At 52.7% G+C, this 24178-nt stretch overlaps 1 protein-coding gene across 1 annotated transcript; it reads right to left on the bottom strand.

Annotated features, from left to right (window-relative positions):
• Positions 1-1013: 1013 nt before the first annotated feature.
• On the bottom strand, positions 1014-23492 carry DNAI2 (dynein axonemal intermediate chain 2). Its single transcript, XM_045986442.1, has 12 exons — positions 23310-23492; positions 21712-21873; positions 20584-20705; positions 17409-17551; positions 16314-16427; positions 12196-12335; positions 11019-11141; positions 8513-8736; positions 5033-5168; positions 4403-4549; positions 3399-3626; positions 1014-2335 (listed from the first exon to the last, which is right to left on the bottom strand). Exons 1-12 carry the CDS (start codon positions 23490-23492, stop codon positions 2249-2251), a joined length of 1809 nt encoding a protein of 602 aa, XP_045842398.1. The 3' UTR covers positions 1014-2248.
• Between the last annotated feature and the right edge of the window lie 686 nt (positions 23493-24178).

The raw sequence follows: 24178 nt of genomic DNA, 5'->3' as shown, positions 1-24178 counted from the left end.
TCTGCCCCTGCTTTTGAGGGGCTGTGGCTACTTCTAGCTCGGGAGGGGAAATGAAAGGGCCCCTGGGACACAACACATCCACCGAGGACTTTCTCTTCCTGCTCTCATCCCTCTCAGCACCCTGGACTTCCCAGAAGATGTCCCTCTGTGCAACTGTGTTTCTCTATTTCCCTGTGGATTTGTCTGCTCTTCTCTCTCCCGTGGGCATCCAGGCTCCCGGAGAGAAGAGTCGGTGTCTGCTTGCTCGTCACTCTGGGGTCAGTATCCGGCTCGGTGCTGGGTGCAGACCTCAGAGCCCGGCCCTTTCTGCCTGTCGGTGAGCTCCCTAGAGACCTGCCCCTGTCCACCATGATGTTTCCATCCCATTGGCCCTTAGCACATGGAGGTGCTGGCTCCGGGGTCTCTGGTTCTGGAAGTCACAGAAGAGCCATAGAAGGTGCTGGTCTGACCCTGGGGGGGTGACCAGTAGTCAACTTTGTCTCGCCCGATGGTCCTGCTGAGAGCACCTCCTACCACTTAGGTCAGTCCAAAATGTGCCCAGACATTGCCAAACATCCTGTTGGGGGCAAAATCGCCCCCAGTTGAAACTACAGCTCTCCGGGCAGCTCTGAGGCCCGTGTCCTCACACAGTGACGCGCCTGTCACAGGAGACAATACAGAGCGAGACACCTGGGGTGTGGGCGCCCTCTGCTCAGATGGCAATGCCACGCAGGGGGCAGAAACCCAGTTGGTCCACTCCTCTTCCTGGGACTCAGGCATCGCTCCCTCTCTCTGTGCCTCCTGTGGCGCATAGGTGACTTGGGGACTGAAGATGGGGTTGGCGCTCCTTCTGGGGCTGTTGTGAAGGTCAGGCACTCGATAAATAGGTCCCATGATGAGTACTTTTTTTAAAATAAAGATTTTATTTATTTGACACAGAGAGAGAGCTAGTGAGAGAGAGAACACAAGCAGGGGGAGTGGGAGAGGGAGAAAGAAACAGGCTTGCTGAGCAGGGAGCCAATGCGGGGCTCGATCCCAGGATGCTGGGACCATGACCTGAGCCGGAGGCAGACGCTTAACCAACGGAGCCACCCAGGCACCCCCCACGATGATTATTTTATCAAAGTCTGGTCACAGTGGCAACTTCATATTGTTTTTCCTTTGGTCACAAAGGGTGGCTGGCCCTGGGTCCCTCCCCAGTAAGATTCTAAACATAGGCAAGTTTTTAAAGGGCAACTTTGGGTCCCCGTTAGGACTATCCGACACCCACAGAATGCATGGCGTTTGGGGGACTTTGGGTGCACAGCTGGCTCTAAGGAGACCTCTTGACTTTGGACGTTTCTGGAAATGGTCACTGAGTGCTCTGCTGTACCACGGTCCCGGCTGTCCCCATGGGCCCTGCATGTGCCTGCCAGGCAGGGCGGAGACTGCGTGTCTGGGCTCCTGTCCCTACTCTGCCCTGTGCTAGCTCTGTGACCCAGGCCAGTCTCCCCCCTTCTCCTGGAATCTGATTGCTCCTCTGGAGAGTAGGGGCAATCAAAGAACAAACCTTCCAGGGATTCTGTACAAAGAACAGATGAGAGAACACGGAAAGCTCTCAGCACAGGATGTACAACGAGCACTCGCTGTTAGCACTGTTATTAATTTAATTTTGTAAGAATTAAGAGTGGAAAGCTTGCAGGCAAACCACTATAATCGAGCTCGTTCGTGCATCTCCTCTCAGAGGTAAACGTGCCAGGGCAGGGGGTTGGGGGTGGTGCCCAGAAACACTTTAGAAGCGGACGGACCATGTTTCTGAGTTGTAGGAGAAGGGAGGGTCAGAAAGGGAGGAGGAGAAGCCCCTCTCCCCGCTCATGGGTCTTTCTGAGGCCTGGCCATGGCTAAGGCAAGCCCGCTTGGAAAGGGTCTGCAGGCTTTGCGGAAAATGATTGCTCGAAAAGCCCTGGGGGGAGCTGAACCCGAGGGAAGAGGCAGGGCCTGGCTGCAAAGCAGGGTGTGCTCGGCCGGCTGAGAGGAGGGGTCCCCAGCTCAGCCATGAGCCCTGCCCCTACCCTCCCTCCAAAAGGTCCTGTGGACTGGGCTCAGAGGGTCAATGGGGGCCCACCCTTTGTGGGGCATTGTGTCGGGTCAGGGCCCCTCTGCTCCCCCAGCCCTCCCGCTTTAAGGGAGGTGCTCAGTGCCCACTTGTGAAGCCAGCGCTGTGCCAGGAAACGGAGGGAAACGGAGGTGCAGAGCAAGTGGGGCCGCGGGCAAGGCTGGCCTGACCCTTCTAGGCCGGAGTCTCAGCCCGGTTGTCTTCTTCCTCCCCTTGGTCCTCTCCTTCCGTCTCCTCATCTGCCTCCAGATCCCGATGTGTCTGCAGAAACAGCACAGAATCACGGTGGGGGCGGGGGCTGGCCTCCCCTGCACCCTGGGAAGTTAATCCCCTGAGGCTAAAACAGCCCGCAGGTGGAGGCCTGGGCTGCTGGGTGCTCAGGAGACCGCTACCAGCTCCGTGGCCTCGAAGGCCCAGCGGGTGCTCCGAGCCGGCGGGTGCAGAGGGCGGGCAAGGTCTAGGGCATCTGACAGACTCGGGTACGAGTCCTACAACTGTCACGGCGCGTCCTGGGTGACCTCGGGGAGTCTCTTTGGTCCCCTCGCCTGTAAAATGGACATGATTCCTCGCAGGGCTGTGACCCGGAATAGAAACAACAGGGGTAAGGACCCGCACCGCTTTCTCAGCCCTGACCCCAGCGTTTCTGGCCAACCTCAGAAAACTTAAGAGCAAGGCAGGCCGAAGGGAGGTTGTTCTCCCTGCGGAGGCCCAGCTTCTCCAAGAGGGGGTGTTCGAGCAGCGGGACGAGCCCCATTCAGGACCTCCAGCACCAAGCCCGCTGTCTGCCGGGTACATTGCACCGTGGAAGGTGACCACGGTCAGTGCTGCCTGCTGGAGGGCGGGAGGGGCCGGAAGCTGGGACTCCAGTCCCCTCTGCCGTAAGCGGAGGGAGGGCTGTGCCCCGCCTTGCCACGCAGACAGTGTGAGGATAAGGCCTCTCGTAGCCAAATGCTTCCAGATGCCAAAGGAGCAGCCGACATCAGAGCCGGGCCCAGCCCCAGCGCAGGGAGACAGAGCGGGAAGAGCTCGTGACATGGGACCGGCTTGTCCTCTCCAAGCATTTGCCTGTCTTCCGCCACCTGCCCGCTCTGTCGACACCCGGAGCCCACCACCCATCTCTCAAAAGCCGGGCAGTCCACCTGGACACTTAAGACTTCTCAGGAGGGAGGGAGTCATTCTTCCCATTTCCCGGATGGACAAGTTAAGGTCCACTTGCTGAGGCCACTTGCCCGAGGTCACCCAGGAGGTCAGCGAGTAGGAGGAACCCAGGCCTAGGCCTCCCCTCAAGACCCCTCCCACCCAGTGCCCCCGCTTGGGGCCCTACAGGCTTTGGCTTCTTCTTGATGGCTTCCACCTCCTTCTTCTTCAGCTCCGTGAAGATGATGTCGAAGAACTCCTCCTCAGCCTTGGCGACCAGTTCCTCCAGGTTGAGCGTGGTCTCCTCCTCTCTCTGGTCGTCGTCCTTGCCCTCGGCCTTGCCCTTCTCCTTCAGCCGCATCTCCCGGTGCTTGGCCTCCAGAATCTTCTCCCGCCGGGTCTCCCGCTCAAATATCTGGGGCACAGAGGGACAGGGAGGCGCGTGGGAGGGCAGCAGCCGGCGGCCGGCTCTCAGCGTGGGGTCAAGCGGAGTTCTCTTTGTTCAGTGCAGCCCCAAAGGGGTCTATTCTCAGCGCTAAGGGCAAGAAAGGAGGGCTGGACATTGAGGTTGGGAGGCAGGAGCGGAGCTGCCAAGTCGCCCAGTTCCGAGGGGTTTCCAGAACAAAGATGGCAGCACGAAGAACGCCCTTACAGCTGTGCACTGTGGGCCCTGGGCCCAAGAAAGCACCTGCTCAGGGGCAGGTCCACAGTCCCAGCAGAGCCCGGGGACTGGCCCCGGGCCTCAGCACCAGGCCTCCAGTTCCCCAGTGTGCCCATGGTGCTGGGGAGATGCCGCCGGGGTTCCTCAAGGGGTGCGGAGGGTGTAGTGACGGATCTCAGCCTCCCAACCCCCTTCCCCAGGATCCCTGCCTTCCCTCTGTCTTCTCTAAGGGCATCTCTGATCCTTTGACAGGGTCTGTTGCAAAAAGATGTCATCTGTGAAGCCAGACAAACTGACCTATCAAACCACTTTGACAGTGACAAGCCCAGAGGGGTGCTTGTGCGGGCTGCTGCGCGGGCAGGTCACGGCGAGTTCAGACAGTCCTGACCCCACATACCTGCTCATGTGGGGACACCACTCCGCCTCCCCAAAGGTCCGTGCATTTCCCGGGAAGTGAGGGGGGAGCCTGACGTTTTCCTCTGGCTAGCCTGCTCTGCCGCGTGCTGGGTCTGCACCGGGCGGGCACTTACGGAAGGAGCTATGTTCTTCTCGTTCCTCTGGAGCGTGCACAGCCCACTGGAGACCTCCAGCAGCGTGGTGGTCCCCAGCTGAGAACCGCAGGCGATGAAGCACCCGTTGTCCTGCACCCGGAGGCAGAACAGGGCCTCGTCACACACCTGTTGGAAGGGTCCGGGGAGGATGGACTTATTGACAACCTGGCCCCCCGGGATGGGGGCGCTTCACCAAGCTCTGTGTTCAAACACCTTCGGTGGCTCCCCTGACTCGCAAAATGAAGGTCATGCTCTGAGATGGTTTGTCAGAACCCTTCGCCTCCTTCGCTCACCTCCCACGCCCCGACCCCATCCCCCACCCTCCACCCTCTCCGTCCAGCCTCACGGCCATCCTGCCGTGTCCCAAATCCCATGCCCTTCCATGGCCTAAGCCAGCAGGGTTCGGCTCCAGCTATCAAATATGACATCAGCTTAGGATGGAAGGGTCCACTGCCAGGAGCCCATGCCCGGGCTGCCTGAAGCATAGGTCTGACGGGAGGAGAGACCAGGCCTTCTGCTTCTCTCTTCTTTCTAAATTTCCCCCAGGTGATACTGCTGACCCACCAGACCCCAAAGGCCTCGATGCATGGGGAGTGGGATATACATGACCTTCAGGCTGAGGGCAGGGTCACAATGCTTGAACACAAAGTCCCAGATGTCCAGGGTCCCATCCATTTTGGTGGTGAAGAAGACCGCCGGCCTCACTGGGCTCCAGGCACCGTCGGTGAGGTAAGCCATGTGGTACCTAGGGGGACCCGGGGGTGTCACTAGTCAAGGACTACTGTGGTTGGGGGGGCACGGAGAAGCTGCTGAGCAATGGCTCTGCTCCTCCAGGCTCCCTGGACTCCAGGGACTCATTGCTGGGCAGGAAGTTCTTTCTTGTGTCTGGCTTCTAGCCATACCAACCCGCTTACCAGCAGTTCACAGTCTGGATTTTAAAGGCTATGGTCCTGGGGGCCCTGGGGCGCTCAGCTGGTTAAGCATCTGACTCTTGATTCAGCTCAGGTCATGATCTCATGCTCCTGGGGTCAAGCCCCACATTGGACTCTGTGTTTAGTGGGGAGTCTGCTTGTCTCCCTCTCCCTCTGCCCCTCCCATGCTTGTATGCTCTTTCTCTTTAAAATCAAACAATTAATCAATCAATCTTAAAAAGAAAAAAAAAAGGCTCCTGTCCTGCCAAGGGGCTGGCCACTGGTATTTCCCCACAGCTCTAGGGACCAGGTACATGCCGCTGGATCCAGGCCGAGTCTTCCAGCCGTGGGACTCATGGAAAGGAGTCAGAGGAAGAGTGTGCCCAGAGAAGTTCCTGATATTGACACGGGGAGAGTGCTATACTTCCCACTTGGTGGGATTTAGATTTTCAAAGATTTCTGCCATGAGGAAGAAATACAAAATATCAACTCAAAAGGAGTTAAAGACTTAAACACAAGACCTGAAACCATAGAATTCCTGCAAGCAAACATGGGGAAAACTCCTTGATATTGGCTTTGGCAGCCATTTCTTGGAAATAAAGCCAGAAGCACAAGCAACAAGAGCAAAAATAGACAAGTGGGTACATCAGAGTAAAAAGCTTCTATACACAAAGTTGAAAAATGAAGAAATAACTTAGGAATGGGAGAAAACATTTGCAAATCACATATGTGATAAAGGGTTAATATCCAAAATATATAAGGAACTCATACCAAAAAATTCCATATGGAGTAACTCAATTAAAAAATGGGCAATGGGGGGCGCCTGGGTGGCTCAGTGGGTTAAAGCCTCTGCCTTCGGCTCAGGTCATGATCCCGGGGTCCTGGGATTGAGCCCCGCATCGGGCTCTCTGCTCCGCAGGGAGCCTGCTTCCTCCTCTCTCTCTTCCTGCCTCTCTGCCTACTTGTGATTTCTCTCTGTCAAATAAATAAAATATTTTTTTAAAAAAATGGGCAATGGGCTTGAACAGGTACTTCTCCAAAGAAGACATCCAGATGACCAATAGGTTCCTGAAAAGGTGCTCACCATCACTCATGATCAGGGAAGCACAAATCAAAGGCACAAAGAGATTTAAAAAAAGAAAAACCAAACCACACACACGAGGAGATAGCTCCCCACAACTGTTCGAATGGCCATCATCAAAAAGACAAGAAAGAGTGTTGGCGAGCACGCAGAGGAAAGTGTATTTTCATACACGGTTGGTGGGAATGCAAACTGGTGCAGCCACTGTGGAAAACAGTACAGAGGGGCCTCAAAAAATTAAAAATAGTACTAGCCAATAACCCAGCACACTCACTTCTGGGTATTTATCCAAAGAAATTAAAATCAGAATCTCAAAGAGATACCCACACCCTCATGTTCATTGCACCATTATTCACAACAGCCAAGAGATGGAGACAACCTAAGCGTCCATCGGACGGTGGATGTATAAAGGAAATGTGGTCTATAGATTCAATGGGATGTTATCCAGCCCTAAAAAAAGACCCTGCCATTTGCAGCAATGTGGAAGGACCCAGAGAACCTTATCCTAAGAGAGATGAGCCAGACCCAGAAAGACAAATACTTCATGATCTCACTTCAGTGTGGAATCAAGAAAGTCAAACTCACAGCAGCAAGAGAGTAGAGCCCTGGTTGCCAGGGGCTGGGGGCGTGGGGGAGGAGGAAAACAGGAAAGTGATGGTTGAAGGGTACAACCTTTCATTTATGTGGGAAACATAAGTCCTGGAGATCTAGTGTGATCTAGTAGGGCTTCTAGCTAACCCCACTGTAGCAACTAGTAAAGTTTGCTAAGAGGGTAGAACCCATGTGAAGTGTTCTTACCATCCCCCCCATAGGAATAGTTATAATAAAGGGGGCAGGAGAGAGGTGATGGGTTATGGCTCTGATGGTGGTCATGGTTGCACCCGTGGAACTTCTCCCCAGACTCATGGAGCCTGTGTGCATTCAGTACAGCCTTTTCCACGTCAATGACACCTCCATAAAACGGTTGAATATATATGTATATATATTCAATAATTATATATATTTTATATACATACTTATTATATGTATATAAAAATATATATATGATGAAAAAGTCAGAACCCTGGTAGGTGGTGTGGAGCCTTCTAACTCCCCATGGGACCTGGAATAAAGTGTTCCCTTCTGCACCCTCTGGAGAATAGGGAGATTGGCCCAGACTTTTGCTCCAAAAGCAAAGGCAGCCGGAATCATAAAGCCCCTGAGGAAAATCTTATCATGCCCGTTCCTCTGTCAAATGCAAGATCCCATACAGCAGCCTTGGAGTCCAGAGTCAATAATAATAATAATAATAACAACAACAACTCCTCCTCCCGGGAGATCCCGATGCCCCCAGATTTGGGAACCCCTGGAAGAGAAGATGCCCATCCGGGTCCACAGAGGCACCAACATTGCAGGACCTGTGACCACGTGAGCTGGAAGGGAACCCCAGATCCACACACGTGAAGGCGGAGAGAGCACATGTTCCCCCACCTCAGGCCTCTGCTCTGTCTCTTGGCTCTGCCCGCACTGTAACATCTCCATGGATGTGGCTCTCCCCGGCTCCCCCAGGGGCAGCGGGACGACGCTGGGGGGCTCAGTCTCCGGCGTCCCCTTGGCCTCACGTCTGGGCAGACTGGGAGAGTCCACACGCGTCTCTGATCCAACGCCAGAGCTCACAGCCCTGTCCCTCTCTGCTCCTACGTGCCCACCCTCCCAGGAGAGGAAACCCACGGAGCTGTCCTGCTGAGGGGTCCGGATTCTTAATCCAAGCTCCCTGGGTTCAAACCCTACCTCCGCTCCTCGCCAGCTGAGGGACCAGAAGCAAGTGGATCTGCTTCCTCGTGGCCCTGTCCCCTGACACAGACCATGAGGGACAAGAGGAGCTGTGCTACCTACTTGTGGGGTTGTCTTGAGGTCATGAAAATGAATCCAAGGCTGTTATTCGTACCAGCCCAGGCTGTTGGAACCACATTCCTCCATGAAGTGGCGGGATTAGGCTGCTCCCAGCACAAGCTGGTGTGTGTGGAGGGGCGTTCTCCCCATGTTATGGGTGGGCATACGGCGGCTCGGGGCACTCCCAGGCTGGCCCCCTCTGTCCCCTCCCACCCTGCCTCTTACTTGGTCCACATGATGGATGACTCCCGGCTGTCCTCTGACCAGATGCGGGCGGTCCAGTCACCGACGGTCAGGAAGTTCTTCGGGTAGAATGGATTTCTCTGGAGGGCATAGATGGGACCGTGGTGGCCTGAGAAGGTGCACACAATCTTCTCGGCTGACGTCTTGGCCTTGCGGTTGCAGGAGATGACAATTCCCTGCTCGGTGCCCACCATGAACTTGGTTGGCTGTGGGGGGATGGGTGATACAGGAGCGGAGGCGTCATGAAACGTCAGCTCGGGGCCTTGTTGTCATGGCGAGCAGCCTCCTGGGATCTGGGCGGAGGGGGCTGAAGGTGCTGAGATGGCTTTTGGTTTAAGCCTCTGCTCAGGCTGTTCCGCAGCCCCTGCTAAGGAGCTGTCCCCCACCCTCCCAGCTTCATCAGACACCCACCACCACGAGAACTCGCCCCAGGGCGCCCCATCTTAAGGAAGCCCTCTCGACTCTTCTGGTCCCGGGGAGACTCATCAGCAGCCACGTGATGAACACCTCTTCACGGAGCACCATTGTGTCCACGAGGCACTTTGCTATACAGACCCTTAATTGTCTGTTTCTAGGTAAAGTGAATGACTCGAGGATAAAGAGCACAAAGCCCGAGTCTAGAAAGCCCCCTCACCCAGCCTCCAGCCACTCCCTGCAGAACTGGGCAGAACTGTTCCTGGCACCTTTATTCACAGAGGCGAAGAGGTCAAAGCAACTCAAGTGTCCCAACCCCAGTGACACTGGCTGGACGCACGGGGTGGGCTCTGTACACAGTGGAAGATCATTTGGCTTTAAAAAGGAAGGAAGTTCATGGCTTTACACAGGAAGAACAGGGGGCACCTGGGTGGCTCAGTGGGTTAAGTGTCCAACTCTTGATTTTGGCTCAGGTCATGATCTCAGAGTCATGAGGTCGATCGATTTCTGCATGGGGCTCCACGCTCAGCAGGAAATCCGCTTGAGATTCTCTCTCTCCCTCTCCCTTGGCTCCTTCCTCCACTCGTGTGTACACACGCTTTCTCTCTCCCTCTCAGAAGTATAAATGAATATCTTAATAATGCATTATATGTTAATAAAAAAATTAAAAATTACAATAAAAATATCTTAAAAAAGAAAAGAAAAGAAACAACTGGACTCCAGGTTGGGGGATCAAAGGAAAGTGAAGAGACACAGCTTGAAAGGCCCAGAAGCATGAGTAATGAAGGAAACCACAAGACTCCTGCAAGCCAGTCACAGGGAGAAGTGCCCGGATCCGGAAACCGCAAGGGAGTCACGGGGACAAGTGCCCGGATCCGGGGGGGCCGCCATGCCACCAGCCTCAGACTTCTTGGTGGGGTTGGCCTGGCGAGCCTGGGCCTGGAGTCGGATCCCTGGGTTTGTGCCTGGGTGGCTCCGTGTTCTAGAGTGCGTGACTTCCCCACTACAACTCATCTGCTTACCTGGAAATTAGGGATAATAACGTTACTCACAAGACCGTTGTGTGTGAGGACGCAAGCTCATCACGCAAGACAGTTACTAGCGTCCGGCACACGGCCTGCGCTCAGCTGCAAGCCTGGGAGCACTGGGGACTAGTGGTGGCACGGTCACCACACCCAGCACTTACTCTGGACACCCCTGGTTTCAGGACAGAAGGCTTTTCTGCGTCCTCTCTGCCCTGACTACCACGTCCAGCGGTGGGGATCTGTTAACTCGTCTTCCACCTCATCTCACCAGCTGGTTCCCCAGCCTTGGGTGAGGACTCCCAGGGCAGGGGTGAGGCCAGAGCACCTCCACGCCCCAAGGGCCTGGGAATGATGTCCCATGACCTGAGAGCAAACAAGGGATAATCGCCAGCGGGAGCCAGGCCTGGGCTTCAGCAAGATGTAAACTAGGAACCAGCCCAAGGCAGAGAGTCATCTGGGAAAGTTGTTTTCTTGCTTTGGAGGTGGGGGGAGGGGGCGTCTTCGTTTGCTGCTTCCAGAAGTTTCTGTCCTCTGACACATTCACATTAATGCTCAGCTTCGATATTTCTTTACCATCCCTTCCCGTCACTACTACTGTAATCGTGCCTGTGCTCTGGTTTTCCCAGGAGCCTCCTCTGACCTCATTTGCTTCCCCAATATCTCTTCCTTCCCTTCAGAAAGTGAAGCGACCCACACGAGGCAGGGCCAGAGCGTGGCCTCTCCTTGTTGGTCCTGGGCAGGGCTCTTCCCACAGAGTGAGGCCTTTCTGGAATCCTGTCCTCTGCCAAAGCTTGCCTTCTGCTCAGCGGGGGCCACTAGCCAGTGACTTTGTGTGAAAGAGAGGGCTTGGCTTCTTTCCGCAAGAAGCTCTGCTGCCCCCTGCTGGAGAGTCCTTGGAAAGACCACGTATGTCCAGGATGACCCCTGGAGGGAGGTCCGCCCTCCATGAGCTGCCACGTGCCCACGGTAGGCAGTCCTGGCCTGCCCTGCCCTTGGCTCTGGCTGCCCCAGCGATGGAAAGCCGGGGAAGGAAGAGCTGGGACACTCACCAAAGTGGACTCGAACTCCAGGGAGATGGCCCCCAAGGCGTTCTCCAACCGCTCCTTTCTGGTAATGTCCAGGATCACCACCTCAGTGGGTTCGCTCATCTTTCGGATATCCCACCACATGACCTGATGGGAGGACAGTTCAACTGTGAGACCAGAGGCGCCTCCATTCTCCTGGTTTTTGCCTTCCCTACCCTCCACCCCCCCCCCTTCCCAGGGTCCATCACTGGGACCAAAGGGGTGGGTGTTAGAGGTGCCCGGTGTGACCTGCAGGACAAACATGCTTTGGAGAACCACCACTCCAGCCCACAGTCTTAAACTTGGCTTACGATCAGGGTCACGAGCAAGCTTCGTAAAATTCAGAAGCTGGGGCCTCACTCCAGACCCTACTGCATCAAAATCGCTAAATATGGGCTCCGGGATCTGAACTCTTAAAGCCTCCCCACAATATGGCAATACATAGCAATGTTGTAAATGCCTATATGCTTTGATCCAGAAATCCCACCGTATGCTATAGGTGTGCCTTCACACGTGTGCCAAAACCTATATACAAGTACACTCTTTGCTACATTATTCTTAGAATGACAACATATTGAAATCCATTTAAATAAATTATGGCATAGCCAATGCAGTTCTTTTTGTTGTTGTTGTTTTTAAGTAGGCTCCATGCCCAGTGTGGAGCCCCACGCAGGGCTCAAACTCATGACCCTGAGATCAAGACCTGAGTTGAGATCAAGAGTCAGACACTTAACCCCTAATGGAGTTCTTAATGTGCACAGGGAAGTGTTTTATGAAGTACAAAACCATCTTTAAGATACATTAAATGAAAAATATCAAGTGCAGATATTTACCTACATGTAAGGTGTGCAGGAAGAGAGTGAAGAAGATGATGTATTTGCTCCCATATACAGAGACTATCCCTGAAGGCAGCCATAAGAAGCTGAGGCAGGTGGGTGCCTATGGGAAGAGGGCTGGGAGGCTTGTGGGAAGATGTGGGAGGAAGGTGTTTCCCTCTCTGCCCTTTTGTACCTTTTGGATTTTGTCCCATGTGCATGCATTACCTACTCTTCCATTTTAAAATAAAATGCAAAAGGAAACATTCCTCCTGGGATTTTGAAGGGGAACCAGGGAAGTGTCATTGCTCCCCACAACCCTGCCCCCTACAGTGGTCGGCCAGTACCTGCCCATCTGTGGATGCCGAGAAGAATTCAGTTCCTGTCTTTGATTGCAGCCAGATGGAGCCATACACAGGATCTCGATGGCTGAACTCAATTGTGGACAGCTCCGCCACCAGGCTGCCCTTACGGGTGTCCCAACAGGCTAGCGAGGGAGGGGGGTGCAGAATGAGGGAAAGGTGAACAGAAGCCCAAACTCCCTTTCCTGCTACAGGGAGAGGCGGTGGAGGAATGCTGCTTCTCTGGGTTTGGCAAGAGTGTGGTTTTTCAGAATCAGGGCTTGATCCCAACCTGCCTGAGTTTCCTACTGACCCTTGAAGTTCACACACAATCTCTATGGGAAGACTCCCAGAGTGAAAGCTTCACTCATTTCTGCTGAGCCCCTACTATGTGTCTCAGGAAGCCTCTGGGATAAGACGGTCCCTGTCCCTGAAGGGCAGGAAGGGGGATGGTGCAAGCACAGCTCATGCTGGGATCAGTCTGGTGAGGGACGCGTGGGGGTGGTCAGGGCAAGCTTCCTGGAAAGAGTGAGAAGGAGTACGGACTGAGGATGAGCCTAGGATGAGACAATATATACAGCCAGAGAGAAGAGTGTCTCCACCCCCAGAGAAAGGCTCCTGAAATTAAGAACATTGAAGCAAATCTCTCCTGCTGCATACACTCCTTCCCTTTTATCTTCCACACCTTGGCTCCCCTTCTGGGAGATGCGAATGCAGCTCAGAGACCCTTTACTCACACCCATTACTGGGGCTTCACCTCTGCTGCTTTACTTTTGAAACGTATCTAGTTTCTGTCTTGACAGATTGCGTTCTCATTTTACCATGAGTGTGCAGCAAGGACCCCCTCTATTACCCAGAGCTATTTCTAGGAAATCAACAAAAACGCGATCCATGTTTTGATTTATGGAATTGAACTCCAAGGCATTTGCCCCTGGAGCGGCCTGGCTCGGATATGGGCTTTTTTAGATAAGCTTGCTTGGTCTGGGCAGAGCAGTGCTCGAGGGTAGGTCCCCCTGCAGCCCCTCCCACAGGCAGCAGAGCCCCCAAACCCCAGGCTGTTCTGAGCTGGTGGGATGAGCCCTGAAAAGTTATGAATAATGAGCGAGGCAAGGCTCCTGAATAAATCATGCACTGTGGCTCCATTTGTTTTCTAGAGCCCTGGCATCAGGTAATTTGGCAGGAGACTTGTGGGATCCCATGACTGATCCCGGGGAGGAGGCAGCAGGCCTGAGAGGGGGTAGTCAGAGGCCTCAGAAGAGTGTTTAAGAAGTTTCCCTGCCATTCAGCTCCCACTCTGGAAGGAAGAAGGGGAATGAAGAGAACATGTGCAGGTAGGAGGGTAGGGGGCACTTTTTAGGGCCAAGGTCAAGTCAGGCCTGGGATGCAGCCACAGAGGCTGAGTATCTGCTGCCTGGGGGGCCAGAGGTGGAGGGTAGGCAGGCAGGCAGGACCCATGTGGGCAGCTTCCTTCCAATCTCCCCAGGGATCCAAAAACCAGTTTTCTGGGTGTTCCATCAGCAAAATCAGCAGCCTAAGGACCTCGGAAAATCTCTTCCTCCATAAAAGCAATGAGAAAACTGGCAAAAACTATTGGTCAGCTTTTTCAGAAAATTAGCCAAAAGTTTGCAGCCATCCAGAGAGTGTTCAGGAGAAAGCTGAATGTTAGTAAGGACAGTGAGTTTTGGGGCAATTTAACTTGCCCAAGTTAAAACCCCACACTCTCCAAGTCCCATGGGGCAACCTCAAAAAAATAAAAATAACATTCCACCTTCCTGGTAAAAATCTGCAGCTGGGCAGCCACAAGAGAGGTAATGAAGTCAGAGCTCATTCAGAGTCTCCCGTCCAAAGAACCTCGACTGTCTGACCTGCCTGGTGGTTCTTCTGCAAGTTGTCTGTATTCAACTTGACCTGGAGCTTGATGAGTGAAAAAATGTCTTATTATGGAGGCAACTACTGAAAACGACGATAATTACAGGCAACTGATTAACTTTGCAGCTTCCTGAAGGTGGGCCAACAGCAAACTAATCACAAAGCTTAAAAGGTAAGCATGGAGAACAAGATGTCCAGAAGGGCTTTGAAAAGCTCCAACATATTCCTGGAGATCTGGAAGGCCATCTGCCTGGGCAGGGCTGCATGCGTGCCCAGAGCTGTGCACATGCTCAGGGCAGAACAAGGGAGGTCCTAAGCCTCTGCCTCTGGCCGACCCCGAGGTCCTGTGCAGAGGCTCAGGCAGGGCCAGCAGCTGCCTGGCTGAGTGTCGCAGGCATGCTCAAACAGGCACACGGGGGCTCTCAGCAAAACTGGTTGGCTGCAGGTGCTTGAGGATAGAGTACAGACTTCACAAAACTGGTCTAGAAAATTCAAGAAGCAATGAACCACTAGAGCAAACAGTAAGGAAAACAAACCCTGGGCAGGTATAGGGCCTGATTTCCAAATTTTCACTTTATATTTATATAAATATATATATATATATATATATATATATATATTTATGTAAAGAGAGTAATTTCCACCAAAAAAATTACAAGATATACAAAGAAATGAGAAAATATGGTCTCTACACAGAGAAAAAGGCAATAAATAGAGACTGAGCCCAAGGAAGTCCAGCTGTGGGACTTATTGGACAAAGACTTTACATCATTGATTTTAAGGATGTTCAAAGAACTACAGGAAACCATATCTAAAGAAGTAAAGGAAAGTATGAGAATGATATCTCGCTAAAGAAAAAGTATCAATAAGGAGATAGAGATGATGATGATGATGATGATGATGATGATGATGATGATGATAGGGAGAGAGCATGAGCAGGGGAAGGGTAGAGGGACAGGGAGAGAGAGAATCTCAAGCAGAATTCACACTCAGCAGGGGCCTGATGTGGGGCTCAATCCCATGACCCTGAGATCATGACCTGAATTGAAATCAAGAGTCAGACGCTTAACTGACTGAGCCACCCAGGCACGCCAACAGACAGAAATTCTTTTAAAAAGGAAGAACAAAATAGAAATTCTGGAGTTGAAAAATATGTTCACTGAAATGAAAATTCAGTGGAGGGGCTCAGCAACGTATGTGAGCAGACAGAAGACCCCCTGAGCTGGACGGAGGTCATTTGAGATGACCCATCTGAGAAACAGAAGGAAAGTGGAATGGAACTACCAAAACTGATTCGAGAAGACCTAGAAAGTGTGACGCAATCCAGAACAAATGAAGAGGATGCATTAGAGGGGCACGTGGGTGGCTCAGTCAGCTGAGCCTTTGACTCTTGATTTCGGCTCAGGTCATGATCTCAGGGATGTGAGATGAAGCCCCGCATCAGATTCTACACTAGGTGCAGAGTCTGCTTGGGATTCTTTCTCTCCCTCTCCCTCTGCCCCTGCCCCAGCTTGTACTCTCTAATCCAACCATCAATGAATTAATTAATTAAGAAAGAGATTGCGTTAGCAATTAAAAAAATTTTTTTAAGATTTTATTTACTTGACAGAGATCACAAGTAGGGGCAGAGGCAGGCAGAGAGAGAGAGAGAGGAGGAAGAAGGCTCCCTGCCGAGCAGAGAGCCCGATGTGGGGCTCGATCCGAGGACCCTGGGATCATGACCTGAACCAAAGGCAGAGGCTTTAACTCACTGAGACACCCAGGCGCCCCTGCATTAGCAATTTTTAACTTCCCGTAAGGAAGGACCAGATGCCCTCATTGGTGAATTCTACTGAACATTTAAAGAATTCATACCAAATGTTCCTGACCATCCGAGGAGGAGGGAACGTGTCACCACTCACTGTGCATGGCGGGAATCACTCACACCCATCCTCGTACAGGTGTCTCTGCCTGCCTTTCTTGAGATGGAGCTCCTCAAAGGTCTCATTATCCCTTTGCCCCCTAGCTACTCTATCCTAGCTGGGGCAGGGGGGCGGTGAATGCTCCTTGACTTTATACTTGACCTATAGTTTTCTTAAAACTTTTTATTCTGAACTGGTTTCAGACCTCCTTGAACTATTACAGCTGGATACCCAGCTGAGCTATCAGCAAACCCTGACCCACCCGGATGTCTGGAGCCCATCCACTGTGGGAAGTCCCCACCTCCCTTTGTGCCCCTCAGGAGGCCCAGTGGCGGGGGCCGGGCCCCTCCTTACCCAGCTGCCCGTTGTAGCAGCCTCCCAGAAGCACGTGGGACTCTTTGGGGTTGTACTCCAAGGTGACAAGAGGAGAAGATGGCTTCAGGACAATTTCAGGCCTGTTGGGGTTTTCTATAAAACAAATAAACACACAAGAAATGGTCCCATTTGGGGACCATGGTCTAGAAAGCAAAGGACAGGGTCAAACAGTTTAACCCATCTAGAAGTGAGAAGTGGAGGGGACAGCCGGGAATCCCCCCCACCCCGCCCCTGTCTTCCTCCAGGCTGCAAATTCTGGGCCCTGGGGACCAGAATCTGGAACTCTTGACCCTAAGAGCTCTTCTGGTGGTTTTCTCTCTGGTAATCAGGAATGTGTGTGTTGTGTGTGTGTGTGTGTGTGTGTGTGTGTGTATGTGTCTGTGTGTGTGTCCATTTTGTGGGTTTGGTAGGAAACCAGGTTTGACCACAAGGTTTTTACATAAAACCAATTCTCCCTGATTTCTCCAAACCAGTTTCTTTGTCTGTATAAGGGGACTAATGGTGGAGCCCAGCCCCCAGGGTGGCTGTAAGCATTTGTTGGGCTGTTCTAGAGTGTTGTGGGCTCATTTCTGAGCTTGATGCCTGCACTTACTCATAGCAGCTAACATTTATTTCACACCAGTGACAGTGAAGGGACGTCTGACCTTGTGTAGCCCTTCAACACAGTCTCCCAGCCAAGCTCACACTCTTAGAGAGAGACAACATGTCTGTGCTCCCAAGTGGACACACTGCTCCTCCTGGCCATGGGTGAAGGACAGATGCCAGGAAAGGTGGCACAGAGAGGAGTCTGTCTGAATTGGGATTTGCTGGGGTCTGGTCTTGAATACCCTGATCAAGGATCAAGAAGTGAAGGGAGTTTCCTGCTTCTGATATGGCTCTGGTTTGGCTGCGTCTAAACCCAGACAGGGAAGGGATGAGCGGCTTCCTGGGGTCCTTGGTCCCTTCCTATGAGGGACCAGCCCTGTGAGAGTCCCTGGTCTGCAGTTTCTATCTTCCACTCCTGTACTCTTCTGGCCTCTCGCCTACCCCTCCCCCGCCAGCTTTCCTGGCCTCCTGGACTCCTCCGCTTCTCACCCAGGTCCCAGATGTATGATTCGTGGCTCATGCCCTCAGGCGCCCGCTGAAAATTCAAGCAAGAATATGCCACCGCCAACTTCTTGTTGCCATCGGGGTGCCAGGAGAGGTGTGTGGCTGACCGCTTGATCTCTTGGGGGTCCCTTTACAGGAGAGCAAGAGAGCAGAAGACTAGAATGGAGGTTGAAGGCTTCCCACACCTCTTTACCTCTTACTTACTCAATTATTTCTTTATGAAAACTTTTTTTTTTTTTTTTGGAGCAAGAGAGATAGAGAGAGCAAGAGAGCAGGGGACAGGAGAGAGGGAGAGAGAGAGTATCCCAAGCAGGGTCCATGCCCAGTGCCAAGCCCAACACGGGGCTTGATCTCACGACCCCAAGATCATGACCTGAGCCAAAACCAAGAGTCGGATGCTCAATCAACTGAGCCACCCAGATGCCCCACAGAGAAATTTATTTTAAGAACAAAGTTTAGAGGACTCTCTTAATCTTAATCTTAAAAATCCACCCTTGCCAGCCATAAACAGAAGGCAATGATAAACACTAAACCCATGGAAATAAAAAAAAATATTAAATTCTAGTCTGATATTTTCATTTGCTGGAAGTTTTGAGCCTGATCAAGAATCCAGAAGTGAAGGGAGTTTCCTGCTTCTGATATGGCTGGTTTCCCATTGCTACTGAAATAAAAAGGGAAACAGAATCCAGCAATCCTTGGTATTTGCCCAAAAGAGTTGCAAAGTTTTGTCCACACAAAACATTGCACGTGAATGTTTTCAGCAGCTTTGCTCATAATCTCCCTGACTTGGAACCAACCAAGGTGAAGGTTGAAGGGTGTCCAACCAAGACATCCTTCAGCAGGTGAATGGATAAATAAGCCAGGGTCTATGGGGCGCCTGGGTGGCTCAGTGGTTTAAGCCTCTGCCTTCGGCTCAGGTCATGATCCCAGGGTCCTGGGATCGAGTCCCGCATCGGGCTCTCTGCTTGGCGGGGAGCCTGCTTCCTCCTCTCTCTCTCTCTGCCTGCCTCTCTGCCTACTTGTGATCTCTCTCTGTCAGATAAATAAATAAAATCTTAAAAAAAAATAAGCCAGGGTCTATCCAGACAAGGGAATATTAATCAGCATGAAAAGAAATGAGCTATCGAGCCATAGAAAGACAGGGTGGAAACGCAACACACATCACTAAGTGAAGGAAACAAGTCTGTGAAAGGCCACAAAACTGTATGATTCCAGCTATGTGACATTCTGGAACACACAGAGACGTAAAGAGGTCAAGCATTGGCCAAAGGTTTGGGGGTAGGGAGGGATGGATAGGTGGAACACAGGACCTTGAGGGCAGTAAAACCATTCTGTACGATACATTTGTCAAAACCTATGGAGGGTACAGCACAAGGAGTGAACCCTAAGGCAAACGGTGGATTTGGGGGTGCTACAGGCTGACTGCTGTGTCCCCCAGATTCATAGGTTGAAACCTCCTCTCCAGTGTGATGGTATTGGGGGGTGGCTGTGGGAGGTAATTCGGTCCTGAGCCATTCAGAATGGGATTAGCCCCTGATAAAGGGGGTCCGGAGAGCTCCCTTACCCCTTCCGCCATGTGAGTTCTCAGTGAGAACATGGCCGCCTGTGAACCAGGAAGTGGGTCTTCACCTGGCGCAGAGCCTGACCACCCTGATCTGGGACTTCCCGCCTCAGAACTGTGAGAAAGAAGCTTCTATTGCTTGTAAGCCTCCCAGGGTATGGTGCTGTATCAGAACAGTGGTTCATGATGGCGACAAAGGCCCCACTCTGGGCCGGGGTGTTGATGGCAGGGGGGCTGTGGGGGTGCCGGGAGGAGGGGGCATGTGGGAACTCTCTGTGCTTTCTAATCAGTTTTTCTGTGGACCTAAAACTGCTCTGAAACATAAACTCTTAATCAAAAAAAAAAAAAAAAAAAAAAAAAGGCAGGAAGCAGAATGAGTAAGAAGTAGAAGAGGTCCCAACTGAGACTTTGTCCTGGAAGAAATCAGAAGGAACAAAAGAACGTGGAAAGCCAAGTGACTTTCTCACACCCTGATTCCTCCACTTCCCTCCTCCCCAGGAGCACTGTTAGAGTGAGAGGAGGGCAGGCTGGGATCCAGAAGACCAGAGTCCCATCCTTGATTGGGTCACCTACCCACCGTGCATCCTGAGCACCATCCCCTCCCTGGGGTCAGTCCCCTCATCTGTCAAACATGGAGGCTGGGATGGGATGATGTCTAACCCATCATCCTCCTAAGGTGTCCCTATGGAAGGTCAGACGCCAGGAAGCTGGGACCCTCTCCTTGCAGCCGTTGGTCCTGCTTTGCACTTCACGACTCAGTCCTGGATCACAAAAGTGTCCTTCCTAGTTGAGCTGAGACAGGGTCAAGTAATTCCCAGGACCTTTAGAGGGTCACGGTAGCACAACGAATCCCCCAGAGTTGGTATTTGAGGCTAGCCACTTCCAAAATCGCAGAGGTGTGTGTGTGTGTGTGTGTGTGTGTGTGTGTGTGGTTTAAACAAAAAATAGTGCTACCCTACATATTGTTCTGCACTTGTTTGCTCTGGTTTGGCTTCACAAAGTAAATCTTTTCATGGAAGGGGCTGCCTCCTTCATTCTGATGGCTGCATGGTATTCCACTGTGTAGGTCTACCAGAATTGCTAGAAGCAGTCTGCTACCGATGGATTTAGCTTGGTTCTGGTCTTTGGCTATAGCCCACGTCCCGCTGCAGTGAATGTCCACACACACAGTGATTCCACACACACGTGTCTATAGGACAAAGTCCTGTTGTCAAACTGCTATCCTTGGAGGTCATTACCAGGTGCACTCCTATGAGTGTGGGATGAGGGTCCTGTTTGCCCACAGAGCTGCTGGGTCACGGATGTCCTGTACTTTGTGCTCATTCTGCCCTGCATGAGTCAACTAGACTTGCACCCAGCCTTGCAAATTCTCTTAGTCTTTCCCTCAAGTCTGTCTTCCTTTTCCATCAACCAGACCTTACCCCCAAGGTAAGGACCTGTTGACTGCTGGGCGTTCTATGGCTCTGCTTTTTACCAAGATCGGAGCACAGATGGCGTTGTACCCACGGCATGGAGTGATCGGCAAGGAGTGACCTTTTGAAGCACCCACCCGTAGGGGTGACAGAGATCAGCCAGACATCTGCCTAGCTAGAGAGGTACCTGAAAACATTGATGGTTTTAGCTGAAGGGGCCTCCTCTGTCCCCTCCACTTCGTCCTCGTCATCAAAATACTCCTGGTAGATGTCAATGGCATTGTTCTGCTTGATGCAGTGCTCCATGATCTGAGGAGGACACGTCGGGTGTTCTTAGCGGGAAAGAGAGGTCCCTGCAGCCTGACCAGGACTGGGATGGAGTCTGGGAGGGACAAGACATACCCATTGGTCTTTCCTATTCTTTGTGCCCATCCATACCTTCTCCATGGAGTCACCATCACTTCCAAGGGGGTGAGAATTGGTTTTGGGGAGTAAAATAATATTACTTTCTATGTAGAAAGCACAGATATACATAGAGTACATAAACAATGTACATATGGTATTAAAACGTCAGGGGGAGGCAATTAGGAAAAAATGTCTAAAAAAGCTCATTGGGGACAACAATGAATAAAAAAGGTGAAGAAACACTGCTCTAGGCAAACAGAATTGGTAATTGCTTCATAGACAACACCCATGTTCTAGTTCTGCAGCCCTCACCATGAAGGCCCTCACCATTTTCCCAGATGCCCAGCAAGGAAAAGCCTAGCTCAAGGGCTTCCTCTTTCAGGAAGACTTCCCTGATCCCTTCAGCAGGAAGTCAAATCTCCTGCCTTAAGGAGCAAAATAGCAGTCATCCCTTCTCTTACAGCATGTCCTCTCCTTATAGGGTGCTAGCTCTGTATTTGTCATTGACCTCTAGGGGATTATAAACTCTTTGGGGCAGAATGCATGGAAATTTTTGCAATTTTTCTTGCAATTCATTCTTGCAATCTCTGCTGGGTCTGGCAGAGGCTAGAGGCTCAGTCCACATGTGCTGAATGAATGAATGATCCCTATTGGCAGGTGGCTGCTGGGTGGGGTTCTTCGGGGTCCTCTTTGCTTAAGGGGAGCTCTTGTCACACTCCTCCTACAGCCTGTCCAGCCCTCGCACCCTCTCGCCTTCCCCTTTGGTTTGCTGTTGTGGATGGGTCTGCCTGCTCCCAGATGGAAGGTTCTTGAAGGCAGTCAGTGCTCTCGCCCCGAGTACCCTCAGGAGCCCAGCACAGTGCCAGGCACGCCCAGCCGGAGTGATGGCTGGAGCTGCAGGAAGCCTCACCGAACCCAGCTGCATGATGGTGTTGATGTAGTTCTCATCCTTCTCCACCTTCTTCCGGAACCGGATCGTCTGCTCCAGCTCCAGGGGGTTCACATCCTTGGGCCAGCCCCCCTCGACGTGGTTAATGCCCCGGGTCTCCATCTCAAACCGCTCCGTGTTGGCCTGAACAGAGAGGTGCGGGCGAGAGCGTCCTTGCTCCAGGTGTTAACACGAGGCCATGACCGCCAACCAGCACCCCAGGCCCCCTGTCCCCTGGAGAGGATCCCCTGGCCAAAGCCGCAATACGGTCAGGTTCCAGCAAGGAACAGGTGGTCACAGGTGGCCACGGAAGTGCTGCCCTACGGAGCTAGCAGCTTTGCGACGCCACTGGCCGTGGGAAATCCAGTTCTGACTTGATCTAAAGCCTAAAGGACCAGAGGAGCCCAGCATTTGTTCTGCGCGATCCCAGAGGAAAAGAAGTGAGTGAGCCTGCCGCGCCTTACCTTGAGCAATGTCACGGGCACGGAAAGATGGAAATGATGGAGAGGGAGGGATTGCTCTGCATGTTCTCTGTGGCGGGGAGGACGGTAGGGACAGTCATAGTTTACCCCTTTAACTTGCCACTTTGCCTCCTTTCTATCCCCCGCCTTTAAAATTGTCTTTAAATACAAATAAAATTTGTCGCTTTAGCCGTTTAAAAATGTACAGTTCTGGGGCGCCTGGGTGGCTCAGTGGGTTAAAAATGTACAGTTCTGTGGCTTTAAGGAACTTCCCGATGTTGTGCCACCATCGTCGCCGTCTAGTTCCAGAACTTTCTCATCACCCCAAATGGAGACCCCAAACCCAGGAAGGAGTCACTTCCCTTCTCTCCTTTCTAGGCCAGGGCTCACAAAAGCAACTAGCATTCATGGGGTGGAGACCCTAAGGCCATCTTGTTTGTTTGGCTACTCCCAGGACATTGCCCCCGGTCCCCATGATAGCAGTGAGACCGGGGAGAGCAAGGAACTCAGTGCGTTTGAGCCGGGAGGAGCTGGAGCTGCCCATGAAGTGTGTTTGGCCAAATCAAGTGGGATTTTCACTGGGTTGATTTGGGACACGACCAAGTGGCTTCTCTCCATCAAATTCGTTTTCTCTCAGCAGGGCCTGACACAATCGAGGGGCTCACCCTCCCCTTTAGACAGGCAGGAGCTCGAACTGCATCCTGACCACCCCCTCCACTCTCCTATCATGGGTGCCCTTCTGACTAGAACTTTCCATAGCACCCTTTCCTGTTCACAAGCGGAGCAGTTGCCTGGAGATCCGAATCCCCACTCCCTCAGTTTACCTCTCCCAGGTGCACCACATGCCCAAGATGACTCTAGCAAGGGTCTCAGGGGTGAGGCCAGAGCCCACAGGAGAGACAGCATCCTGAGTCACATTCTCCTGGCCTGGGGAACGGCTGGTGCGGGGTCTTTTCCTGCCCCAGACACCGTGGTGGGTCACAGGGTCCTTCTGCCCTCACACTTCCAGCACCCGCCCTGCGCCACTCTCACTGGCTTCTTGTCACCGGGATGGAGTCACGCTGTCCCGCCCTCGCGGACCACACCTCCACCGGCCCGGGCCCTGGGGCTGGGTCCCACCTCGTGCTCTGACATGCTGGTGGAGCACTGGACGCCCACGTCCACCGGGTTCCGCTCCACAAACTGTTCGGCCAGCTCGGGGTTGGGCGGGATGTCGATGTTCAGCTCGGCCTGGCGGTCTGAGAAGTTGCATTGCTTCCCGAACTCACTTCGCTTCTTGACGTACACGTACACGATCTCCATGGTCCCGGGGGCTGTGGGGCGGGGGTGGGGGGCAGAGGGCGGTGTGCGGTAAGGGCCCCCACCTGGCTGCTTCCCCTCACCAGGGGTGGCTCCATGTTCCCGGTCTGATTGAGAGGAGGGGTCCTAGGGGGTTTGTTAAGAAGCCACATCTGCATTTTTAAAAAAAACCATCCATTGAGTAATAACTACATACGTTATATCTGGTTCCGTTCCTGCATCTGTGCTGAGGTGGACAATAGCATCGCCATGTGACTTGGCGGAATCTCATACTTAGAGACACTCTGAGTGTCCTGCCCGGGGCCATATGGCTCAGAAGGGGTCCAGCCGCTCTGCTCTGACTCCACAGCCCTTACTTACCAAACAGTACTGTTTACTGAGCTAATATGGTTATTAGGGGGCAGGAAGAAATATTGAGGCGATCATGTTAGACTAAATTCCTTGCCACGTGCTGGACCTGTCTATACGGCCCATGGATCTGAGAGCCCCAGGCCGCTCTGGAAACACCCACCCAACCACCTGATTGTCCACAGCTGCCTTCCTAGAGTTCTAAGCTGGGGTGGACGCTGACTTTAAGTTCTGGTCCTGCTACTCTCCCCAGCTGCTTGACGGTGGCTGGGCCACTCAGTCACTCCCACACCTGATGCACTTGGGCTGCTGGGCCATGGGAATGCAAGGATCAGACACAC

Source organism: Meles meles, chromosome 18 (assembly GCF_922984935.1).
Source record: "Meles meles chromosome 18, mMelMel3.1 paternal haplotype, whole genome shotgun sequence".
Classification (NCBI taxonomy): Eukaryota; Metazoa; Chordata; class Mammalia; order Carnivora; family Mustelidae; genus Meles; species Meles meles.
Note: the sequence above shows the minus strand (reverse complement) of the source record. Positions and strands in the feature narration are given on the sequence as shown.

Excerpts from the sequence above, each read along its gene's own strand:
- DNAI2 (XM_045986442.1), bottom strand. The coding sequence starts at position 23,492 with ATGGAGATCGTGTACGTGTACGTCAAGAAGCGAAGTGAGTTCGGGAAG. Across the intron at positions 5,169-8,512 it reads TCATCCATCATGTGGACCAA|GTACCACATGGCTTACCTCA; the intron begins GTAAGAGGCAGG and ends GGGTCCCCCTAG. Across the intron at positions 2,336-3,398 it reads TCAAGAAGAAGCCAAAGCCT|ACACATCGGGATCTGGAGGC; the intron begins GTAGGGCCCCAA and ends CTGTTTCTGCAG.